General features: G+C 39.5%; 3 protein-coding genes across 3 annotated transcripts in view; 1 reads left to right on the plus strand and 2 right to left on the minus strand.

Annotated features, from left to right (window-relative positions):
* Window positions 1–25295, plus strand: part of LOC109034384 (uncharacterized) — a 286237-nt gene that overhangs the window by 80999 nt on the left and 179943 nt on the right. The gene's annotated exons all lie outside the window — the stretch shown is intronic.
* Window positions 8544–12554, minus strand: LOC140223806 (uncharacterized). Its single transcript, XM_072299033.1, has 2 exons — window positions 11628–12554; window positions 8544–10926 (listed from the first exon to the last, which is right to left on the minus strand). The coding sequence occupies exons 1-2, from the start codon at window positions 11635–11637 to the stop codon at window positions 10289–10291; spliced, it is 648 nt and encodes a 215-aa protein (XP_072155134.1). The 5' UTR covers window positions 11638–12554; the 3' UTR covers window positions 8544–10288.
* On the minus strand, window positions 13872–22864 carry LOC109034385 (uncharacterized). Its single transcript, XM_019047505.2, has 3 exons — window positions 22561–22864; window positions 19497–19925; window positions 13872–18648 (listed from the first exon to the last, which is right to left on the minus strand). The coding sequence occupies exons 1-3, from the start codon at window positions 22613–22615 to the stop codon at window positions 18278–18280; spliced, it is 855 nt and encodes a 284-aa protein (XP_018903050.2). The 5' UTR covers window positions 22616–22864; the 3' UTR covers window positions 13872–18277.

Here is a 25295-nt window from a genome sequence, read left to right on the forward strand (position 1 = left end):
GCGCAGTCACACATTAGCTTGACACACATGAGAAATTCATTCAAACTCTTTTCACGCTGTAAATACTTTTCTGTGAAATAATTCATACTTGTTTTTGATTGCAGGTACGGAATGAAATTACGCAAACTATTCTCCTAGATATTTCAGCGAACGTATGTATTTCAAATTATTAATTGATATGAAAAAGTATAGTGTGCCTGGTTTTTCAGACGCTAAAAACGCATATTTTTTAGGCAGATCCTGAAATGACGAGTGTATTTTAGAATTTCCCGATGCGCTCATCGTGATTTTTGAACTTATATCTGTAAGGAACAACTCTTCTTTTTGCTCCAGGTGAATTCAGCGCGTCAGCCGTGCTGAATATTGTGTAGCATAGGTGAATTCAGCGCGTCAGCCGTGCTGAATATTGTGTAGCATATTAATGCGCAAGGGTTGAATGGAACAACTCCTTCCATCTGAGTATCGTTTTTGAAGCAAAAGGCTTAAAAAACGCATATTTCTCACATACCCTGGTAAAAATTGGCGATAAGAGCTGCGTTCAAAATACCATAGGAATTCTTATAGCCGGCTAAAGGTGGCTACAGAAAATCATATATAGCTGGCTGTAGAATGCGGAGAAAATCATACGGCCGGGCTACACGAAGCAATAAAAAATTATGCAGCCGGGCTATAGTTCCTATCGCTAGGCTTTACACTTTATCGGCTGGCTGTTGCTTTTTCGCCATCGATTATAATCGATTATAAAAAGCTATAAGAAATTGTGTAGAAATTCGTGTGCTTTGGAAATAATTAAGTTGAATCCGGAACCACCTTAAAATTTACAAAGCACACATTATATTTTCCTTTAATACATATTTTTTTCATCAATTAAAATGAGAATAATCCATACAGGATGTGCAAACATTTCAGAATCATGAGTTGAATAACGCTGACTCCGCCAGATTAAATATTAGAGCCTAACAAAGCGGAGCGGCGACGCACTGGCGCCTACAAACCTAACATGGATACTTCACGCATTACGCAACGCGTGAAGTATCCCTGTTAAGTTTGTAGGCGCCAATGCGTGTTTCGGCTGCCCGCCTGCCACGGCGCTTGAAGCAACTGTTTCACACCAGAGGTATTGCACAATATCATACGAAACTGAAGGCGCTCTAATATATTAGTAATGGCAGGCATCCATCAAAAGTACGGAGCTTTCCTTGCAAAATAAATCAAGATACTACGGCCCAAAAAGAGAGCAGTATTCCAAAAACTCACTAAGTCCTAGCATCCGTAATTAGTAACGTTTAGCATACGCTTTATCGCCTGGCTGTTGCTTGGTCGCCATCGGCTATAAAAGGCTATAAGAAATTGTGTAGCCGGCTATAGAAGCTATTGGCAATATTACAGCCGACTGTAGGTCTATGGTATTTTGGAAAAGTTAGAAGCGTATTTCAGACTTTTTCGGCGCGCTCATCGTAATTTTCGAGCCATTTTCTAAAACAGGCAACTTTTCTTCTTGCTCTAGGTGAATTCAGTGCATCTGTCGTGGTGGATATTAGTGTGTAGCACACCGGAAAAAAAAAAATACATTGGATCTAGAGTCCAGACTCTTAAAAACATCGACAAGAAAAAATACTCTTGATTCAATCAGATTTAAGCTTAAATCAAGAACCAAGCCTCTTAATTTGAGCGGATTTCTTTTTGATTTAAGCTTAAGTCTGATTGAATCAAGAGTCCTTTTTCTTGTCGATGTTTCCAAGAGTCTGGACTCTAGATCCAATGTGTTTTTTTTCCAGTGTATCCTCCTGCGCAAAGGTTGGGTGGAACAACTCACGAAATGTTCACCTAAGCCGGAGTATCGTTTCATAGCTAGAGGCTTAAAAAACGCATATTTCTCACGCAAGTTTTGTGGTCGAAAGCGTATTTTAGACTTTTTCGGCGCGCTTATCGTAATTTTTGATCCATTTTCACAAACGGACAACTTCTCTGTTTGCTCTAGCTGAAGTTTGCAATAGTCTAATTGTGTCCTAGATCGAAAACTAGTGAATTTTGAAACAACGCCTTACGAAATTTTCACCTGAGCCGGAGTACCGTTTTTATAGCCAGAGGCTTAAAAACCGCATATTTCTCACGCAAGTTTTGAGGTCGAAAGCGTATTTTAGACTTTTTCGGCGCGCTCATCGTAATTTTTGATTCATTTTCACAAACGGACAACTTCTACATCGGTCCTAGATCGAAAACTAGTGAATTTTGGAACAACGCCTTGCGAAATGTTCACCTGAGCCGGAATATCGTTTTTATAGCTAGAGGTTTTAGAAACGCATATTTTTCACGCAAATTTTGCAGTCTGAAGCGTATTTTAGACTTTTTCGGCGCGCTCATCGTAATTTTCGATCCATTTTCAAGAACGGACAACTTCTCTTTTTGCTCTAGCTGAAATTTGCAAGAGACTCATTGTGTCCTAGATCGAAAAGTAGTAAATTTTAAAACATCGCCTTACGAAATGTTCACCTGAGCCAGAGTATCGTTTTTATAGCTAGAGGCTCAAAAAACGCATATTTCTCACGCAAGTTTTGATGTCGAAAGCGTATTTTAGACTTTTCCAGCGCGCTTATCGTAATTTTTGATCCATTTTCACAAACGGACAACTGGATTGCATTTTTCAAAAAGGAACCACTAGCATTGCAATGATGCTAAGATTGTGCAACTTCAACTTTTGCAATAAAATTGCGGAAATTGTGAAAAACTATGAAATTTAGATGGTAATTTTTGTCTTAAATTTATAGTTTTTAGCGAGTCAAATAGAAACTATTAATGGATAATCGGGTTTTTCCTCCACGACAAAAGAAGTTGCACAATCTTAGCAACATTGCAATGCAGTGGTTCCTTTTTGCAAAATGCAATCCAACTTCTCGTTTTGCTCTAGCTGAAGTTTGCAAGAAGCCTATTGCGTCCTAGGTTGTAAACTAGTGAATTTTGCGCGGTGAAAGCCGGCAGCGAGGTCGGCAGGTGGCCGGAGCTGTCGTCGGTGATCCCCGGCGATCCGGCTCGTATCCAACTCTAATCCAGGAGCAGGAGCACCGAGGCGGCGCCGCGGCCACCGGGCAACCCAACCCGCAGAGCGGAAGTAAAATCCCAACCCGGAAACGGAGTCAAGCTCCCCGGCTCCCCCGCCGCCCGCCCGCGTCGCCGCCCGCCCGAGCCATGAATAACTTTTAGCATTCGTTTTCACGTTTCGGCCCACATCCTCGCACCCGCAACCCACTCTCCGTCCCCGAATTTATCACCCGTCAGATTTCCACCTAGGCAAAGAACCAAGCTGGAACTTGAGCAGAGTTGAAGCCATGATGTGCGAATACCTATAAACAAGGTAAGACAAGCACTGGAAAAAAAAAAACACATTGGATCTAGAGTTCGGACTCTTCAAAACATCGACAAGAAAAAATACTCTCGATTCAATCAGATTTCACCAGCAGAATAGAAAAGAGAAATCCTGCGTTACTTAGAGATTTCTGGTTGACTCAACGAGTGTTCTCGTCCCGGAATTTTTAACTGGAAAATTTGTCCTCGATGTATCTGTAACGCTCTAAAGGAGAGGGGGTGCCTACTGTCAAAAGAGACCTCGGAAGAATTGAATCTTTAGATAAATTCAGACCTTCTTTTGCAATCAGGAACTATACTAATTTTGGCTAACCTACAAAAGCACCTATCCACATACGGAATCTAATTATACATGTTTGTGAAATGAGCCAAATATTGTAGTTCCCTATTTCAAAATGTATAAGTACAATATATACTGCACTGGAGAAAAAAAAAAAAAAAAAAAGAAACATTGGATCTAGAGTCCAGACTCTTGAAAACATTGAAAAGAAAAAGGACTCTTGATTCAATCAGATTTAAGCTTAGATCAAAAAGAAATCTGCTCAAATTAAGAGGTTTGGTTCTTGATTTTAGCTTAAATCTGATTGAATCAAGAGTATTTTTTCTTGTCGATGTTTTTTAGAGTCTGGACTCTAGATCCAATGTGTTTTTTTCCCCCAGTGTTTACTATGTTGGAAAACTAACAAGTTTCATATTTTGGCTACAGAACCCTCTTTAAGAACCGAAGGGTTTGCGCTAAAAACATTTTCCATGCTACGAAATTTCTCGGCTAAAGTGTTTTTTTGTTTTTTATTTTATTTTATTTTTTTGGGGTTTGTTTTTTCCCCCATATTTGGGCTTCTCTCGAGAGAATACATTAAATTACACACAATTTTGCATCTCTGGCCTGTAGAGTAAAAATTGTAGGGGACTCGGCAACGGGGGAAAGAATTAACTGGACTTTGCCGGGTGTCAACTGACCACGCTTCAGGCTCGGCGCTCGGGGGCTCGAGGCTCTCCTAATCTGTTGTCATGTTTTACTCAGGGGCGTGCAAATAAGTCAATATTTGTCCCGCTCCGAGATCCGTCCCCTTCCACTGCCCCCCGCCCCCGGCGCTCCCCGCATTTTTGCATCGCCCGGCCGGGGTTTGACCGACGATTTATATTTTCGGAATTCGCTCGCCCGACGTTGATTCGAAGTAATTGTTTGACAGATAGCGCCGGAACTGGGTCACAGACGGAATGAAAAATTCAAGGCTTGGTTTTATTATTTCACGCGGGTGGTTTTTTTTTCGCGCTTACCTGAGTCTCAGGTGTGGCTCGCGGGAAAGCTGTGAAGCGCGCTAATTTGTGGTGTACTCGACGGACCCTCGGGAATCTGGAATGTTTTTGGGGGGAGGAGGGTGGAGTAGAGAGGTGACGAATGTCTATCGTAGAGCAGAAACAGGTTTTTGGGAATTTCGTCCTCAGTGGAAAAAATCACTGGAAAAAAACACATTGGATCTAGAGCCCAGACTCTTGAAAACATTGACAAGAAAAAATACTCTTGATTCAATCAGATTTTTGCTTAAATCAAAAGAAAATCCGCTTAAATTAAGAGGCTTGGTTCTTGATTTAAGCAAAAATCCGATTGAATCAAGAGTATTTTGTCTTGTCGATGTTTTTAAGAGTCTGGACTCTAGATCCAATGTGTTTTTTTTCCAGTGATAGAATAAAAACAGAAAATTTCAGTTTCCAAAAATTCAGAAACCTCGCCTCGGTCAAATGCGGCTCTTAAAATCTTAGGGATACGAATATTATATTTCTTCAACTAAATTAACTGTCCCTTTGAGTTAATCGACAGTTTCTGTGATCCCTTAGATTGAAGGAATTAACTTAATTATCAGGTCTCTTAGTATAAAGCGACCTATAAAATATTGATTTCCATTCTTTCCAAATAGATGTTACACACGCACGTTTCAGTGCGTTTCTCACAAGAAAAAAACAAATCGCTACTGTGAAATATTGTTAAGCCTCTGCCTTGATGATTACAAAATAGGAATGATAAATAATAACGAAAAAGGAATATTGTGCTTCATTCATAAGCGGAAGTGAGAAGTCACACATTTGTAGTGACCGATGGGTGCAAGGTTCGTTGTAACGCCTGAATACAACTATTCGTGCTCTATGGATGTCCGGGTTGCATACCAAAAAATTGAAGGCGCTGTAGATTTTCTCATGCTCGCAGCAAAGCGCGGCAAAACGACCGGTATCCCGAGAGCTCAACTTTTCTGGGTGGAACCATCGAAAGTGTCGCGCATATCGCATGATGCAGTCATTGCATCAGTTCATGAACGAATACTGCTTCCTTGAAGAATAGGCCCCTATACTTTCTGGAAAAATTATTTTAGGAGTCCATTTTTGTGAATTTGGGTGAATACATTTGGTGTTTTCGGTTTGCTTTTGAGGACGCTCTCAAATGTCTTCAGAAATAAACCTGTAAGAATTGAAGTACATTTTTGTATCAATAAAACAGATGAGCTGAGTTGTAAATTTTAAGCCCTGAAGAAAACTGAAAAAAATGGTTAATTCATCCGAATATTTTATTTTAAAGAAAAAATTAATAATAAGAAAAAAATTATTAAAATTGCAAATTTAAAACTGTAAACTCGCAAAAATCCGACTAAGTTCAGTATTCGGATTGTTTTCTGGGCCGAGACATTTATCGAACACTTTCGTATTAACAGTGTCATAAAATTGCTTTTAAGGTTTTAAGCACAAAATCCGTTTCTAATTGGCAACATTGAAGTAGAGCCTGATTTGAACATTGCTGCAGAGTTCATTTGTCATTTTCTCTGTCCTCGTAACGCGACCTCCAGGGCTCCTTTCTCCTACCCATGCACAACACTTTGGCCACAATAATCTAGAAGATTTAAGCCTTTGTTCTTTGTGAGCGCTGAGTGATCTCTCCAAATCAACACTCCTCTCTCGCAATCCGCGTGAGTGCGTGAGTCCTTGTTTTATGATCAGGACTGACAGAGTGACTTAGATTTTAGATACACGACGCACGCCTTCTCTGAGTTGACTCGCACTGTACAACGCGTCACACGATATATTACACACGGAATTGTGGTTGAGATAAATGAATGTGAGTAACACCTTTCATGTAGAATTATTCATGTAAGTACCTTGTCTGCGACTGGGAGCACACCAGGTGCGCAGGGATTAAACTTGATGAATAATGTATGATTTATCTGCTTGATCTGCAACCGCGAACCAAAGGAGAGATATGGGGTCCAGCGGCACAAGGATAATATCAAATAACTTTGTATTTCCGTGTCCTGAATCTTCAAATCGTCTTTACCGAGGACAGCAATCCGATTTTGTATTAAAATTCGCTGTCTCTTGGCGAACGGTTGCAAAAAAGCTAGTTTGAATCTAACTCAAGAATTCGATTTGAATCAGAGAGGTCGGGCATACAATTTTAAACTAAAACTGAAAATTTACATGTTTAATTCATCACATTTTAAATTAAAGGGTTGCTTCTAGAAGAGAATTTCACGAGGCAACTAATGGAACAACTTTCGCTGAGCGGTGGGATGTTCGTTCTGGGGTCTGCACCGGTTTGTAATGTCCACCGTATTCGATCGCAAAAATTCGCCTCGAAGCACGGATGTAAACTTAAAGAACAAATGTGAGAAAATCAAAGATATTTTACTGGGGATTTGTCAACTCCCCTAGAGCACCCGTTGCACAGTGGATCGAGTCAATAGGAGAGGTTGGACAAAAGTTGGCAACTTTAAGTGTGTATAACTCCGTTTATACAAAACTGTGAGGTTCACTGGGAAAAAAAAACACATTGGAACACAATCTCTACAATCCTATGATCCTAAGATTGCAAGCTCGCGGTGTGCACTGTTCGGAAATGGCGTGAACCGGGGTAGGTTTGACACTAGCAAAATACGACTTTTCAGCGACTTGAGAACGCATCGTGGTGTACGCGCAATGCATGAAGTATCCTGCGGTCTTGTAAGGCGCTAGCGTCCAGCGCCGTGCGCGCCCGCCCCGCGCCGGCCGCACTGCATTTGATGCGATCGTACAAACTTGCGCATGCAAATTAGACAGACCAGAAGCAGCAGTCTCTTTCCCAACAGAAACAGACTCAAGATTGAGGTGTTTCTTGTCATATTCCACGAAGTTCTAACTCACACTAGAAAAAAACACATTGGATCTAGAGTTCAAACTCTTAAAAACATCGACAAGAAAAAATACTCTTGATTCAATCAGATTTAAGCTTAAATCAAGAACCAAGTCTCTTAATTTGAGCGGATTTCCTTTTGATTTAAGCTTAAATCTGATTGAATCAAGAGTCCTTTTTCTTGCCAATGTTTTCAAAAGTCTAGACTCTAGATCCAATGAGTTTTTTTTCCAGTGTTCCAAAAAAGGTTCCATTCGTTTTTTTCGTGAAATTTTCTTCTAAAGGCACCCCTAAAAGTTAAAGTGAGACGAAATAAACAAATTAATTTGCAGTTTTAGCCAAAAATTTCATGTCCGACTTCTCCTATTGACTCGATCCACTGTGCACCGCCCGACAGGCTAGTTAGCCGGCGCGGTTGGTCAAACGATTGAAGGAGCGATCGTATCGCGAAGCTGTCTATTGGTCGAAATGCAATGCAAGCTGTAGATAAAAATCGTTCGTGACGGCGACTTTTATTCGCGGCAAGACAAATTGGATGTGACATAAAGTTCCCACCGTCCGGCCGCATAAAATCTTAGTCACGCAATCTGTTCGTTAGGCAGACATTTATTAGAGTTAAGTACTCGGACAGACGAACCGGAGTCACCGCCGCGTTGCCAGATTCTTGGAACTTTTCCACGATTATTTTCCACCCATCTACACACTGGAAAAAAAAATACATTGGGTCTAGAGTCCAGAATCTTGAAAACATCGACAAGAAAAAATACTCATGATTCAATCGGATTTTTGCTTAAATCAAGAACCAAGCCTCTTAATTTGAGCGGATTTCCTTTTGATTTAAGCAAAAATCTGATTGAATCAGGAGTATTTTTTCTTGTCAATGTTTTCAAGAGTCTCGACTCTAGATCCAATGTGTGTGTGTGTTGTGTTTTTTTTTTTTTTTTTTTTTTTTTTTTTTTTCCCAGTGCAAGACGGCAGTTTTCTGTCAGTCGTATGGGTCGATACATGGATGTTGGGTCCAAAATTGTAACGTCCAAACTATAATGTCAAAATGTATGAGGTCCAAGTATGCATAAATCAATTTACGAAATGCGCAAATGCATTATGTTCAATGTTGAAAAAATTTTTTATCATGGGTGAGAAGGGGAAATGTAGTTTCTCCCTTATCTGTTCCCTTTTTTTAGAGATCATCAAAGTGGTCATTATTGTGGAAGAATGAGGTAGGAACAAACAATTTTTAGTGAATTTTTTTACATTAATTTTTCACAAACAGAATTTTGAATTTAGATTTAGGTAGGGCCGAAAAAGAGATCAACGGGCCAATTTTGCCGAACATGTATTCATTTTAGATAGTGCTTAGGGTTATACACTTTAAAAATTTTGAAGTCATATCAACCACTTCAGCTAAACTGCGAAGTTTTAATGTGAAAACCCTTTAGAGAGTATAAAATAAAAGAACCAACCTAACCTAACCTTCGTTGGACTTTTCGTAGTTTTGAACTTTCATTTTTGAACTTTTTTGTGGACGAACAACTTAGTTTTTTGGACATAAATAGATTGGACTTTCAGGGGGTAGGGCATATAACATTTTCGCACTTACAAATGGACTTAAATGTCTTGGACATGTCATCTGGAAAGCCGCGGGTCGTATTCATTTTCGTCTCTTAGGAGATCTTTCTCCAGAAAGCCCCAGATGGTTTACATTTCGATTGAGGGAAATGTAAAAAATAGAGGAGCTATTTGGGTATTTATGCGTTGTTTTTACCGAACACAATTTCTTGGTGTATTTTTTGTTTTTCGAAAATTTCTTTCATCATCAAATTTCCGAATTTTTGTTCGATCTGGAAGCTCTCCGTCTCTTACAGTTGTCCACCTCGTTCCCCGAGTTGGCAATGTATTGTCCGTTATCAGAAAGGACTGCCGTGAAAATGAACCTCATTCTCTCTGACCCTCGTCCTTTGATCACCGGCATTGTGAGGAGCAATTTGTACGGGGCGTGCCGAAAAAATCGGCCAGTTGCCCCAGACATGTCATGTTTGACGGCGTAAAGTGTACCGTGTCTTATTGCACTTTTAAAAATAGTCCCAGAGCGTTAATCGAGGAAAGAGTTTCCTCGTTTTCTCTTGAGCTAGCACAGAAACGCTGACGCTGACGTGAGATCGCTGTGTCGTTTTAAAATTTTGGAGCACAAAAAATCACGCTCGGAAAAATGAACTGCCTCGACGGAAAAAAGTACTAGATTTTCCCCAAAATGGATCATGACATACAGCTGTTACATCACAACCATAAAAAAATTGAACAAAATAAGTGCATGTTTGTTGTTGTATGCTAGGTCTTTCTTCGGACAAACCTGACTCCCAGCCACTAAGAAAAACTGCCTGCATGCGCGGTTTTGACAAAACGTCTTACAAACTACGTGAATTGCGCGCTAAGGAGTAGATTTCAGACTTTTTTGACGTGCTAAAAATGATTTTTGAACGAATTCACTCTCCGAAAGTCTATTCAGTTGGCTGCATCTCTTGCTTGCAACAGACAGATCCACTCTCCACATCTGGCATACCCCAAGGAGGGTGTCTAAAATGCTTTGTGAAAAAACTAAAAATTAAAACTTATTTTTTACGTCAATATTTGAGTCTGAAGTACACCATTTTAATTCTAAACTTTCATGTAATCTCACAATTTTGAACGCGTGAAATATTGGTATACCTAAAATATCAGCGAATGAAGAAATCAAATTCGGGATGAATGTTGAGTAAAACATCTTAAAAACTAGCGGTAGACTACAGATTTATCAGATTCAGATTCACTTGTTCGCGAGCTTGCGTTCAGTTCAACGGTTGTTTTAGAATTTGACGAAAATGACGGCAAATCTTTTATATAAATTTTTTTCCAGTAAGCATTTTCGAGGAAAAAATCTTCGCCCTCTATCTCCTCGATTGGAGTGTTCTTTAAGTAACGCGTCAAAGGACAGTATTTGAACAGAATTGTTGTGTGTGTTGTAGAATTAAGAATGTAATCCCAGTAATGTTTCTTATTGCACCGTAGCCAGCCAAAAGGCAGTTTTTTATTGATGAGTCTTTTTGCGAGGGCAATACTCTTTGCTCTTTTGAAGAAATACGAATGGACATTTTTGAGGCGAACTTTCAGACGACGGTTTTTCTTGACGTCATTCGCGGGAATAAGTTGGACCGTAGTTGTTCCGGTAAAAATTTCTCTCAAGCCACCTCGAACAAAAACTAGTTCTTCATTGCTTACTGCGAGGAAGAGGTCTCCAGATGTTGTCTCCAGAACGTTCCCCCTTTCAAAACTAAGGCTGCTCATACGTTGGAAAGTGGCAATAGGTTCTTGCTGAGGTTTGCGACCGTCCAAGTTTTTGAAATTCAGGAAGAGTAGTATTGCCAGATAAACTGCAACGTTAGAGATATGCAGTTAAATTTCTATTCATAGTGTCAAACACCCGACGAAAGAATAAATAAAATAAAATTCCTACCCCGAAAATAATGGAATGACGGCGGTTCTGGTGGGTGCCAGTTCACAAACGAAAAAAAGAAGGTCAATATGATTTCACTGGGAATTTGGAATATTTTTGCTGCAAATATGCAAATATTGAATCTCAATACAAGAATTTTACTTTCCAAATATGTCTGCTGCGTAGATGATCTCTTGGCTCCTCAATTAAAGAAACACCCGTAACCATCAATGATGTATTTACCTGCTTCCATATGACTTCGCCATTTTCAATTTTTTAACCACAAGCATCGAGCGTCAAACAAAAAACTACAGTATAAACATTGAGAGTTTATCCCATTGTAGGGATTTATTTCTTACAATGTTAAGATTCTGAAACTGTACTGAAGTCTCAACAAAATACAAATTGAAAATTATCAATAAAGCATAAAAATCTATTTAAGACAAATTATAGTAAGGGGCATCTTCTTTTCTTGTGACAACTTGAATTGATTAAACTGTATCGGAGTGGTTGCCGCTAACCTATGATAAAACTCGCAAGTTAAAGTTTTACACCTCGATTTAGTCCCACTCACTTTTGAAAGTTTCGGGAATAGGTAGGATCAATTTCATATGAAAGAAGGAGCAAAACTTCTCCTACCTTTAGACATTCTTGATAGCTTGACTGGATCAGTGGTTGGGCAAGTACACTCTGTCACAAACTATAAGACAAAAACAACTTAACACGGTAAAGGATGTTTAAATTCATGTACATATTGCTCACTGAATGACGATGCGATAAAATGTTTTGAACGAACTGCGTCAGAAGAAAAGCGCTTTCCCGGAACATCAAGTGTCCGCTCATTAGACGAAATACGTAATTCCTTTTCTTAGTATCGGTAGCAAAAAAAGAACACCCGTATTGCAATAATTCTACTTTTTTAACACAAGCACTCTACTTAATCACTCTTGAATATCGAGATAGAATTGGAAGTCACATTCAGTAGTCACACGTACACGTAGATTCGTAGTTGCAGGTTTTTATTTTCTCATTCCCCTTGTTTTCACAATTTGTCTTTTTTTCCCTCGCAGTGACGCATTACGCGTTGATGTACGATTTTACGTCAAAGCTACACGTCAGAATTTAATGGGTCTCCGCCTCCGCAAAAAGTGCTCCAGCCTCTCATGCTACTGATTTTTTTATTCCTCTGCTGTGAAACGTCAAATTTTCACACGTGTGACAGGATCTGTGAAAAGGAATCTCATGTTTTGTGTGACAATCGAATGTGAAAGCCGAATTTGGGGAAAAATGTCAAAATTGCCGATTTTGAGTTATCTACACTGGAATTTCTCATCAGAAGCCCTCGGAATAAGCTACCTTTGGTTTTAGGTTATTATTCTTACCACAGAGGGTGCTAGTTGCTCCTTTTCTCGGTGCATGTCTGAATTTTCTAAAGTTAAACTTTAATATAAAAATTTTCAAGGTCCATCTTCACAAATCATGTCACATCCTCCATGCCAAACCTGCTTTCAGGCTAAAATCGGCGCGACGCTAACGTCCATCTTTGAATTGGGTCTGCAGTGCCGTGCTAAGGAAGAACGCCGTATCAACATTCGAGAGTTGCCAAATTTCCCCGGTTAAAACATGTATTTTTGACGATATTTATGCAAATTTGTCTTTTAAATTTTCAGATGTTTAATATTAAATTGCGTACAAAGTAGTCTGAAAATTTTGGGAAAAAATATTCACAATTTTCCCAGTAAATTCAGTTTTTATCGAAGGAAATTTGGCAACGTCTAATGGTTCATACGGCGTTCTTCCTTGGCACGGCAGTATGGTCTGCTGTACGCAGGAGATACAGCCGCGTGAATAGTTTTTTCAGAAGCGAAATGACACGAAAATCACGATGGACACATTATGAAAGCCTGAATTCATTTCTTCGTATACAATTTTCGTGGCTTGGAACTCGTTTTTTCAAATTTCCCGCGTCTGGGGGCGGATTTCATTTATTGTATCCAAGAACAAGCAACAGCGCCGAGTGCCGTTTTTGTGAGTGAACTCGTCGCTCTCCTGACGAACAGTCGTAACTATACACTCTACGAGAAACCCTGTTGTCCATACATTTTAAGGTGATTCGATGGACGCCATATTTTGTGTCAGAACGCAATGCGAAATATCGCATCGATTGGTCGTATTCTTTCAGCTACTCGTCATTTTTCTCGAATTTTGAGATTGCAATTCTGTTGTCAGGAGACTGAATAATTCTCTCAACAATTTTGACAAACGAACTCAACGTAATAAAGGCGTGTTTTTTTTTAGAGGAAAGATATCGCATTCGAGTGCAGTTTCGATATCAGCATCGAATGCTATATTTTTCTTCTAGAAAAAAACCACGCCTTTGTTACGTTGAATTTGTTTGTCAAAATTCCCTGGTAAAAATTGGCAGTAGAATCTGTGTTCCAAAATACCATAGACCTGCCATAGACCCACAGCCGGCTGTAAGATTTCCAATAGCTTCTATAGCCGGCTACACAATTTCTTATAGCCTTTTATAGCCGATGGCGATTAAGCAACAGCCTGGCTATAAAGTGTATGCTAAACGTTACTAATTACGGATGCTAGGACTTAGTGAGTTTTTGGAATACTATTCTCTTTTTGGGCCGTAGTATCTTGATTTATTTTGCGAGGAAAGCTCCGTACTTTTGATGGATGCGTGCCATTATTAATATATTAAAGCGCCTTCAGTTTCGTATGATACTGTGCGACACCTCTGGTGTGAAATAGTTGCTTCAAGCGCCGTGGCAGGCGGGCAGCCAGAGCGAGACACGCATTGGCGCCTACAAACCTAACAGGGATACTTCACGCGTTGCGCAATGCGTGAAATATCCCTGTTAGGTTTGTAGGCGCCAATGCGTCGCCGCTCCGCTTTGTGTTAGGCTCTAATATTTAATCTGGCGGAATCAGCGTTATTCAACTCATGATTTTGAAATGTTTGCACATCCTGTATGGATTATTCTCATTTTAATTGATGAAAAAAAATATGTATTAAAGGAAATTATAATGTGTGTTTTGTAAATATTAAGGTGGTTCCGTATCAAACTTAATGATTTCCAAAGCATACGAATTTCTACACAATATCTTATAGCCTTTTATAATCGATGGCGAAAAAGCAACAGCCAGGCGATAAAGTGTAAAGCCCGGCTGCATAATTTTTTATCGCTTCGTATAGCCCGGCCGTATAGGATTTTCTCCGCATTCTACAGCCAGCTATATGATTTTCTGTAGCCTTCCTTAGCCGGCTACAAGAATTCCTATGGTATTTTGAAACGCAGCTCTTATCGCCAATTTTTACCAGGGTTGGTAAGTGAAAGTTTTAGTCTCCTGACAACGGAATTGCGATTTCAAAATTTGAACAAGTTGGTTTTTGCAATCGCTAGCGATAGCAATATTCGTCATGGGAACTTTTGCTTCTGGGATATGAAAATGTTAAGATACAGTTCGTTTGTAGTATCTTCAGGATTGAAGGGGCTATGTAATTTTGTGTCGACATCTCTTTTTTAACATTTTTAATTTTTTTTCTTTGCATACAAGAAAGCTGTTATATTTACCAATTATTTATTTTCGTTGGATTATGTATGGTTTTTGGAAGTTAACGCATTTAACTTTCAGTTTCGTTTTTTCGGCGTAAAGTATGATATTTTTACTCTACGCATATGCCCGAATACGCATCATAAGTGACCTATGTGCTTCCTAAGTTGCCATTTTTTTCATTCAAATAGATGTAACTGAAATGTTAGATGTGTACTACCTATACTACTTTCATGTCATTGCTTTATTTATTTATTTACTTTTTGCGTAGGTATAAATTGTTATTTTTTGCTGAATTTTGGAGAAAATATTGCTTTAAGAACGTGGAATGTAAATTAATTTTATTGAAAAAAGAAAATACCATCATTAATTTGGGCGAACAGAGAAAATATACATCAATATTTGGGTCAACATCTCCCTGATTATATAAAGGATGAATATATTAGTATTTCTGTATCAAAAAACTTAGCTTTTGTCTTCAGAGATACAATGATTCTAGTCCCAGTCAATTTGTTGTATTGAAAAAACAAAAAAACAAAAAATAAATAAAAAAAAAAAAAACAACTGAAATGTTAGACATACTATTTTCATGTCTTTCTATTTGTATCAATAGGTACTTTTTGCTTAACTTACGAACGTTGAATGCAAATTAACTTTATTGAAAAAAGAAAATAACGTCATTAATTTGGGGGAACATGTGGCTGATTATATGAAGGAGGTATATTCCAGTATTTTTGTTTAACATATTAACTCACGAGAAAATGTTCGTACATTTATCATCTAGTATTAATTATTTTTTGATGATTGGTCTAAAACATTCAATACAACCATTAAAATTTAACTCCCATCGTCGGGTATCGAACTCCCGTTCACCTATTGCCCGCACCTTATCAAAATATTAGGCGCCTCAGTCAACTAGGCTACCACAGGTCCACGGCTGTCCGAGAAAAAATAGCATTTAAAACACTCGGCAGTGGGCGGGACTTATCACAAGAGTTGTCCTTGAGCGATTCGGCGATTCGCGTCTTCGTAGCTTCTGGAGAAACGAGCTAAGCGCCTTTCTCTGTGAGACATTGTTTGCCTATGCTATCATGTGTCTCAAGGTTCATATCAGCAGGCATTTGCCATCGCGGCAGTAAGCTCAGGCAATATTTCTGTATTCATGGAATAAATCAATCAATCGAGTTCCGATTTTGGCTCATATATCCGTAACGGGTCCTCCAGAGCAGTTTTCCACCTTGCACAATAGTTATAATTTCTTTATTTCTATGTTTAAAATTTGAGGTGGGATAATGGCGGCTTCTCAAGAGCAACGAAGTAGGCGATCTTTTGCACCAACGAACAGAAAACTGATGGCGAAAAATAGCCAATGAAAACCTCCCAAAAAAAAGAATTTGCCTAAAAACGGAACTTTGTGGTTCTGCGCAGATTTACCAGTCAGACACGACATCTCAGGGTGGAAAAAAACTCGCTGAAAGCGAATTTTAGAAATCAACACAACTTGACGTAGAGACATGATTGGCTAAAAAATACAACGGTTTTTGATACATCGGAAAATCAACCAAAAATCGGAGACTGGGCGAAACGCTCAAGGTCGCAGAGGTATAGGGAATCCCATAGCGAAAGCAACGGAACGATTGTAATATCATGGGGAACTCCGTTCCCATGACAAAAAAATGATGAGCAGCTGAAAAAATGGAACCAATCGATGCGATGTATCTCATGTCGTTCCGCTACACAATATGACGTTCGTCAAATCACCTTAATGCTTTCCCGGACGCACCTCAGTGTGTAATTACGCTCCTTTGTTAGCCGGACGACGATAAGAGGGAGGGGGGAGATTTCAACATTGTATGACATGTAACCAGTGTTCGAAACTCACAGGCGCCAACGCGCCAAATGCGCCTAAGAAATCGGTCATGGTACCTAAAAAATGATGGCTCTGCGCCAACGTGGCCCCTAAAAATCACGTGACCAACACATCTTGCGTCTAACTTTTCACTTATTGTACCGTGATATACAGGCAAAAAGTCAATCTGCCCCTAAGAAATCTTCAATGGCCCCCAAAAAATCATCAATAGCCCCTAAAAATCGAGCTCGTTGCGCCACATGGCTCCTGAAACTCATAGATGAGTTTCGAACACTGCATGTAACTGAAATGCGGGGAGGGAGTACAATACAGCAAAACAAAACTTGGCATCACTCATGGATGGCCCCTTAATTAAGTCCTGAGCTTCGAGCTACTGTGTAGCATTCTCGTTGGCGAGTGAGTGTTTGGAAGTGCAACATCGAGACATGAAGGGGCGCGTCGCCGATGTAAGAGCTGGGGAGGGCGATATTCTTTGTAAGCACGCTCGGCCGTGGGCCGCGGGCCGCCCGCACCCGGCCGGGTTTTCGTGCGCCCGCCCCTTTTTATGGGAATCCGATAGTAAAATTGCATGTTGCACGTCGGGGGTGTTCGACGGCGGCACTCGTCTTTTCCTTGTTTCCATAAAACCCGCCCGTAAAAAAATGACAATAACAGTTATTACCGAAGACGGCCGTTTAGATTCTTTCCACAATATGTAATGAACGAGCTGGCTGGTGACCGTAAAAAGGGAATGGCCCGAGCCGCTCATTCGGGACTCCGGAACGATTACAGAGATTGAGTTTTACGGTAAGTGGCGGAACGTGGTGAGAGGCGATTTGCCTACCGGCGAGGCGCCGCTCGCTTCCAACCCTCCCGACCTGCGACTTCGAAAAGATTTGATTCGAGGGGTAGTCATCCGGAAGAAGAGGAAATCCGATATGATACGCTCATAACGTCGCTCCTATCCCGATTTCCACATGAGCCTTGAAAAGCATTGATTTATATGGAGAACAGGGTTACGTGGAAATCGACATACGCCCTTACGTCAGAGGAGCGACGATAATCGTAGGAGCCGAAGCCTTGCCAGTGTGAGCAATCTCCGATTGAATCAATAGGAGTGAAATGAAGAATATTTTCCGCCTTTGAATATCTTAGGTAAATTCGAAAATTACGTATCTTGGGGTGCATCCGTGGTAATGGGGATGTTGCATGTGTGAGGGATTTGCGATTTGACTGTTGATTCATAAGTAAAAGTTCGCGAGAAACACGATGGTGCCACTGGTTTTCTCTGAAGTCAACTCCCAAGCTCAAAAAAAGCTCTCAAGTTAAGGCAAAAATGGAGGGGATATCCCACGCTATCCTGAGAGTCCACCTCTACATCAAGACAGACTCTCCGTGCAAAGATAGGGAGCAAATACATTGACAGGGCTGCCACCTTATTTGGGGACTCTTAAACTGAAATCACGGCAACTCTGTGAATGTATTTGCTCCCTATCTTTGCATGGAGAGTTTGTCTTGATGTATACCTCTAAAAAGCACTATTCATTATATCTCCAAAATTTTACCTCGAGAAAGCCTGTTTGGTAACTTTTTCAGAGTAAAGTTTACGTATAAAATCCTTAAAGAAGAACTACTTTCCAAGAGTTTTTCTAACTATTTTTTCAAACATTTTAAGTACATAGGTTCTTTTCAGAGCTTTCTGAAACCATTGGAACTGAAACCGCATACTTAAATAATACCCAGAGAGGATACTCTGCAACATAAGTCAAACAAGTTTGTTAAGAGTTAACTACTCGTATTTACAATATTCGAAATATTTTAAAGTGTTTTGCTATACTGTTTCGCACTTTTCATATGTAGGTAAAATCTAACGTTAGGGACCTTCCCTTGCTTGTGACGTCCTGCGTTTTACAGGCGTTCTCCTATTATATCGGTCCGAAAATTGGTTAAATTCCGCGGTTTCAGGGACCACCGGCTTCCCTCGTTTGTTCTGTAGCTCGAAGCCCTCGCTCTCTATCTCCTTTGCCGTAATCTTAGCCAGATCCCGCCCAAGGGGGCATTTAGAGTACGATGACTTGTGCGTTGTGCCGTATAAGATGTAGTCCAGGTAGTGTTCCTCGTTACAACTATAGTAGCGGTACGGTAATTTCTTGTTCATCAGTTTTCTCATCAGCGCTGCTCTCTTCCTTCGGGTCCAGGACTCGGTGTCGGGTATATCCACGAAACGCGCCGTAATGAGATTCCCTTACGGAAACAAAGTCAATATTCAGAATGGACCACTAGAACAGGTTCGAAGTTAAGCATTCTGATACATGTTTCTTAACCAGAATCTCACGCAGAACACATTCTTCTTGCATCAAAAATTACCGAAATCAACTCCTAACTAAGATATTAACGTTTTAATTTTACATTAGTTACCTACAGGAATTTTGAATTGCCTGGTCACAAGAAATTCAATACTCTACGTGGATCAAATCGCGTGTCACAAATGTTTCGACAGGCTTCTTAATCGAACACCCTGTATAGTTCAAACTCTACATAACTTGGTATGTTGCTGAGCCAAAGCGTCAAGATTGAGGTTGCCAGATTTTTACATTGCTAAGACTGTAATGGTAACGTTTAGTCCGCGATTTGACTCTCGTAGACCATTGAGTTTTCATGAGCAGGAGGTTTGAATTCACGCGTCAAGAAACATTAAATATCTTTGAGAATTCGAAGAGAACGAAGACGAGTAAGTAAGAGAAGAAGAAAAGAGGATGTCGAAATAGAGGTAGAAGTAGGAGAAGGAAATGAAAAAGCCCACAAACACACCTAAGAATATCTACAAATAGGCTAGCAACAGTGGCGAGGCGTAAATGATCAATTATCGATATTTTCCCATCTGAAGTTATGGCAAATAATCGATTATGAAGGTGTTTTCTGCGAACACCTTGTTTATCGATCCTTTTCTATAGGTTTAAATGGCAGATCAATCGATACATCGCAAAGCACGCCACGCCACTGGTCACCAAGCTGAACTCCTCTCCCCTCACAAAGTTAGATTCCTTTTAGCAATATACCATTGACAAAAGAGATAGTAAAAATATTGTTACCTCTCTTGTTGCGTGTTATGATGGCAGTCCATGACCAGCGCCTTTTCCCGGCGAGAACCTGGGCGAGCTTGGTTTCCGAGATGGCCACGAGTGTTCTCCCTTGCTGGGTGAAGAGAACATCACCCTCCTTGAACTTGAGCATTGTTATCATAACAAAATCAGCGAACGGGTTCGGATATTCGTGCCACACGTCCACATCACCCGTGTCTGACTCCGACTGGATGGGCACTTCTCTCGATGGACTTTTGTCGGGGCTTTGGCTCAGCTGTCGCTTCGGCGGTGAGGGAGCCGCCACATTTTTGGATTCGGAGGAGTGAGAACGTGTCGGGAAACACGAGCATCGGAAGAGCCGCTTCATTGGTGACGTTTTTTTCAGCGTTGTCTTCCCCGACGCGACCAAGAGGTTCAATGTCAAAACTGTCGCAAAAACTGAAAAAAAAGAAAAAAAAAGAAAAAAAAATTGAATACCTAATCGATTGGACCGAATTTGTCGTTTTCCATACAAGGGAGGTACCTCAATTCCTCATTATTGACTCAAGGAATTCAATTGTTTTGCAAGAATATGCCTTTACCTTTTCTGTCCAAATCTGCTAATTTTTGTGTGCTATTGAACGAAATGTTCGTGAATTTATCGGTTTTCCGGCCAGGTTGGCCTAGTGGTCAGCGCGTCTGACTTTAGAACAATAGGTTCCGGTGGTGGCGACGAATTTTCACGGAACTGACGAGTGGATCTGCAGAAAAAGATTCCACTCGGCCTTAATCCCTGAAAATTTGAAAGCCTGGATCATGGATGTGCCTAAGTCCCATGATGTCTGAGGACAATAAATACTGTCTATCGATGGCTGTAGGTTCCAACGGAATATAAGCCACTAAACCAGCAAAAAAAAAAAAAAAAAAAAAAAAAAAAAAAAAAAAAAAAAATTTATCGGTTAGAAACGTCCAGCAGTTTCCTCGTAAAAGAATGAAATTAAGAGTGAGATTAAGAGTGAAATTTGCGTGACATTAAAATGTAGTTAGGTCCTATCTTTTGAAAAACGACGACTCAAATAGAAAGAAACCAATCAATCACTTTAAGTCAAAACCGACAAAAAAAGTTATCAGCTACAAGGCCACATCGAAGTCAAAACCAAATAACGGTTTCAATTTTTTGGTGTTTTCGAGAGACTAAAGGTTGATGGTACAGTTAATGGGCTCATTTTTGCATTCCAAAAATATTTTTTTTCGACTAATTATGATGGGAAAATATTTTTGACTAGTTGAACTCAAAAGTACTCCTAACTTACTCCTCCCAAATTCAATGTGACATTTCATGATAAAGAGAACCTTTGACCCAGAGAACTCAGATTAAGATATTGACATTCTCGTTTAGAGTAGTAATCACAAACGTTTTGGTGTAAATCAACCAGAGAATGTCTAAAAACACCGCAGTTGTATACTAGTCAGAATATTTTACTTAAGAGATGAAAGTTACAAAATAAATGAAAGTTCAACAAAAAAAATTGCTTTCTCCTTATTTCCCCTCGATCTAGCATGAAGTTTCGAAAGTTTGGCTCACCTCCCAAGCTTAAAAATGTATAGCACCGCTCATAGCAATGTTTAAAACAAAATTAAAATCACGCATTTTAAATAACATGGGTATGAGTCGTTTCCATAAATTCTTCTTGCACTTGAGTGCAAGACTAACAGAAATAGCTGTTAAGTTTTAGGTGAAACAATTTTGGAGAAATAGAGGCAATATATACAACAAGCAAAATTTTCCATTAAATTCGTGATGTATAATAAAAAAGTTCCACGAGCCTCCCCGTCATAACACGACTTTTAAGAATAGGTTCATTAAGATGACTTTGGGTGCTGCATGGAAAAGTAAACCTAAAAAAAATTGACGATGCAGTAATTTTTGTGATAGCTTTATTACAGCTTTTGATTTAAAGTTACACATGTCTCCATCGCAATGTGACGGAGCCTGAAGATCATACATGGAACGTGAATTTTCCGATTCCTTTCCTCAAGGACTTTAGAGCTAGAAAACATTCAAATATTACGCTGGAAAATGTGAATTATAGTAATACTCGTAAATTGTTTTTTGATTATCTGATTGCATTCAGACAATGTAGAAATTGCATTTTTTCTGTAGAGATCTCAATGAACTTTCTGACCATCAAAATACAGATTTGATTTTTTCAATGAGTAGACTGAGTGTAGCAACATTTGTAATAAAGTATTTAAGAGGTTTGAAATATTAGCTTTTGAATTATGTTACATGGAAAAAAATATCCCATATTACCCATTGGAAATATAGGCCATCGCAACGCGATGCTAATAATATTCACATTGAATTCCTTTCAACAGAGACGACCAGAATTCTCGTAATTCTTTTGGGCTTCTAGTTGTCGTAACAATAATCTCATCAGGAAAAGGGGACTTTTGGTTGTCCCAAAAGAAATCCGACGAGGAAATTATTGATCGGAAGATTTTTCTTCGTGTTGATTCTTGTGTTTTGACCCATAAGTTGTTCAGATAATATACAATGGCCTCGGCTTTGCCTTGTTGGTCTCTCTTTTTTCAAGTGAATTTTCCCTTGTTTTCTCAGCCTGTTACTGGATGGTGAACAAATATCGACTCATCTATCGTTACAGAAATCGGGTTTCAAATTTTCAGCACTGTATCTGGAATTCATATTCTGTATTTGAGCTAATAGTGCTCAAAGAAACTTGGAGCCCCACACCCGCATAGTAATCCTCTTGCTTCATAACAGCGCGATAGTAACGTGAGCGCATTTGAAGGAGTACCGTAAATCAAGCAATCACGTCGGCGTAAAAACCAACGAAATATTTAACTCGTGCAGTTTATAGCTCTCTAAAACGTCAAAAATCAACTTGATACGATTGCAGGAAAATTCTTGGAACTTTTTGATCGAACTATACGAATCACGCCAGGATAGAACTAGGTTTTTAATTGGCCTTGTTTTGGAACAATTGGAATGTCCTTGACTGAGAAGCTGATGCAGGAGTTTAATCGTACTAAATATTTTTTCAAGTAATCTCATTTTCATTGGAACACTCACCAATATTGCTGAACTTTTTGATACAGAACATAAAAACATCCGAATTGATGAACATGCAATCCCCCGGCAAAAATAGTTGCTGAAGCCGAGCTCCTATTTCTGCCTAATCTTCCGATTTTTCTCACAACTTTTTTAAGTCACTTTAGAGGATCCCACTGTAAAATTTCGTTACGTACTGAGGAGACTGCAAAACTGCGTTCAGAGTGCTCTGTAAGAGCAGAATCAATTGTTTCAACTGTTTCATTACACTAACAAAAAAGCTACACGAGTCAAAAAGCTGACGCGGGGACATATTTCGTGTCATCCTCTGCATGTATCACTGCCGACTGAAGCACAATGTATCAACTCTCTGTCAATCCTCACAAAAAATTAGTCCACGTCATTCTTTGCCGGGCTCAACAAATGTTCATTTCCTAAAACCGACACATTCGAGACAAAAACACAGAGGAGGGCAGGGAGAAAATTTGAATGAAAATTCCCTCGTTACGGCTCACGACTGCGATGAGACGCACAAAAAATGTCATCCAGTACGGTGAAAACTTACTGAAAACAGTGTCGTATAGGCTACTAGACAAAGTCTGAATACTAGAAAAAATGAGTCACATATTTACTATTCCAAACCTCACGGGAAAGAAAACAGCTCACACAACTAACAGGGTATTAGAATGTTCGGAAAGCCACTTTTACACGAGATATAACACCGATCAGTGGCGATTTTTGAAAGTTGGCAACACTATTTTCCTCCTTTAAGTATTTATAAAACAATCGATCCTTGGTTAGGCAGCTTGCCTCACCTAAAATCGATATTTTTAATGGATTTAAATGCAGCAAAACAGTGTTGCCAACTTGCTAAAATCGCCACCAACACCGATGAAATGACGGTTCGATTGCACGAACAATGTAATTTAACCGATGTTACATAGTTGCAAACACTTCTATTCTGTTTGGAAGTTGATTTTCAGACTTCAACTATATTATTCGTTTTCCATGTGATATTTCAAGGGGAAAATTAGTTTTGTGTATCTATAGTGGCATAGTTCATGTCTCGCCTTTTTAATAGCCCAAGATGCTGAATGTCTTTAAATAAATTAACTAACTAACTATTGGTTCACAATGTGCGCAAACACCGCAGGGTTGGTTTCAGGAATGTTGAGACATAATTTGCAGTTTGTGGTGCGGGTCTCCCTGAATTTTCACCTACCAGAGGCAGGTGGAAGGTATGGGAGAAAATAATCGCTACCAGCAGAGGGGCGGGGGGGGGTTTCCTTCAAAAAATATAAATACTCATTTATTTGCTGATCAAGAGTTTTCCGACGGTCAACTGTCTTCAAATAAGTATGGATTTCTAAAGGATTCAAATTCTTCGTATTGGCGGTTTAAACCACCCGATCACTTAACGTTGTTTTCATTTCCACCACATGCACTACAAGTTCTACATCGGAGCACTCTGCCTCGCGCTTGTATGTCCTACCTGGTTGAAATCTTGCATGGTTAAAGAAGATACATAACAATAGATAATTAATTACAAAAATATCTGATTTATTGTTTCGTAAGGATTCCAAGATATCTGAAAGAGTGCGTCAAATTTCGATCAGCCGCGCCGGCAGCTGTACCAGCTGAAAAAATTCGATGAAATTAGTCTGAGTTATGGTACCAGTGAGAGGACAACTTCGCAGTAGTGTCATGATTTTTAACAGTTCAAACTGTTGAATGGGTAGCATGTGATGGCTTGATTGCTCTGAGAGATTTTATTAGAATTTGACGCAGAAAAAGCAACCTAAACGATATATCCTGAGAGTCAACTTTTGCAATACTAACGTAAAAAATTGACAGAGACGTTGAAATCGAGAAAACCCTACAAAAATAGCCGTAAATACGCAATTTCAATTTCTAGCCTCTTTTTTTTAAATACGTGATTAATCGGTGACATTTCGAAAATTAAATTTATGATGAAAAAAAAGGTGGGTCCCGTCCTGCGCCTTATATATGGCAAAACCGACCCCGTGTCAGGCAAGGATTTTTAGATCTCATGCAGATTGGTCTCATGGCCCTCTCGCCCTTTCCCTGTAGATCCCTGTAATATCGGTTGGACGTCTTCTGTCGTGAGGGTTGGAATTTTCTCCCAAAACCATGAAAAGTTGGGCAACTAGACATCTGCGTTTCGCGGACTGTTTGCTTCTAGCGTACCATGCAAAGCTTAACGACGGAACTCAAGTATAGTTTCCGAAAGATTCACATAAATTCCTGCTATACTCCAGACTAAAGCGACTATTTTTCGGTCCCTTAGTTCTCTTTCCAGCTCGCTGTTGATACAAAGTAGGTCAAATTATGATTTTTTAAAGTAAATCTTGACTTTCGATTTATATTTTGAATAGTGCAATAATTATTCATTCTCAAAAGTAAACTTGAAAAATTTAGCATTTTGACGTTCTTGTCGTTTTTCGCTAACGTACGATATCGACGGCGTAGGTCCGCAACCACGTATCTCGTTTACGGTGTTTGAACATTTCTGCCTCTATATTATTTTTTTAACGGAGCACAAAATGATATTATTCCTCAATGTTTTTGCAGAATTTTCTTCGCACAGATAAAAAAAAAATCACGGCAGTTTTAAAGAATCGCCGTTGAGTAGTTTTCCAATTAAAAATTAAAGTATGACAAGAAGTGTGCGTCATCGGAAACCGAGTTTTGCGATTGCCGACTTACAACGTCGATTTTCTCCTTTGATACATATA

Source organism: Bemisia tabaci, chromosome 4 (assembly GCF_918797505.1).
Source record: "Bemisia tabaci chromosome 4, PGI_BMITA_v3".
Classification (NCBI taxonomy): Eukaryota; Metazoa; Arthropoda; class Insecta; order Hemiptera; family Aleyrodidae; genus Bemisia; species Bemisia tabaci.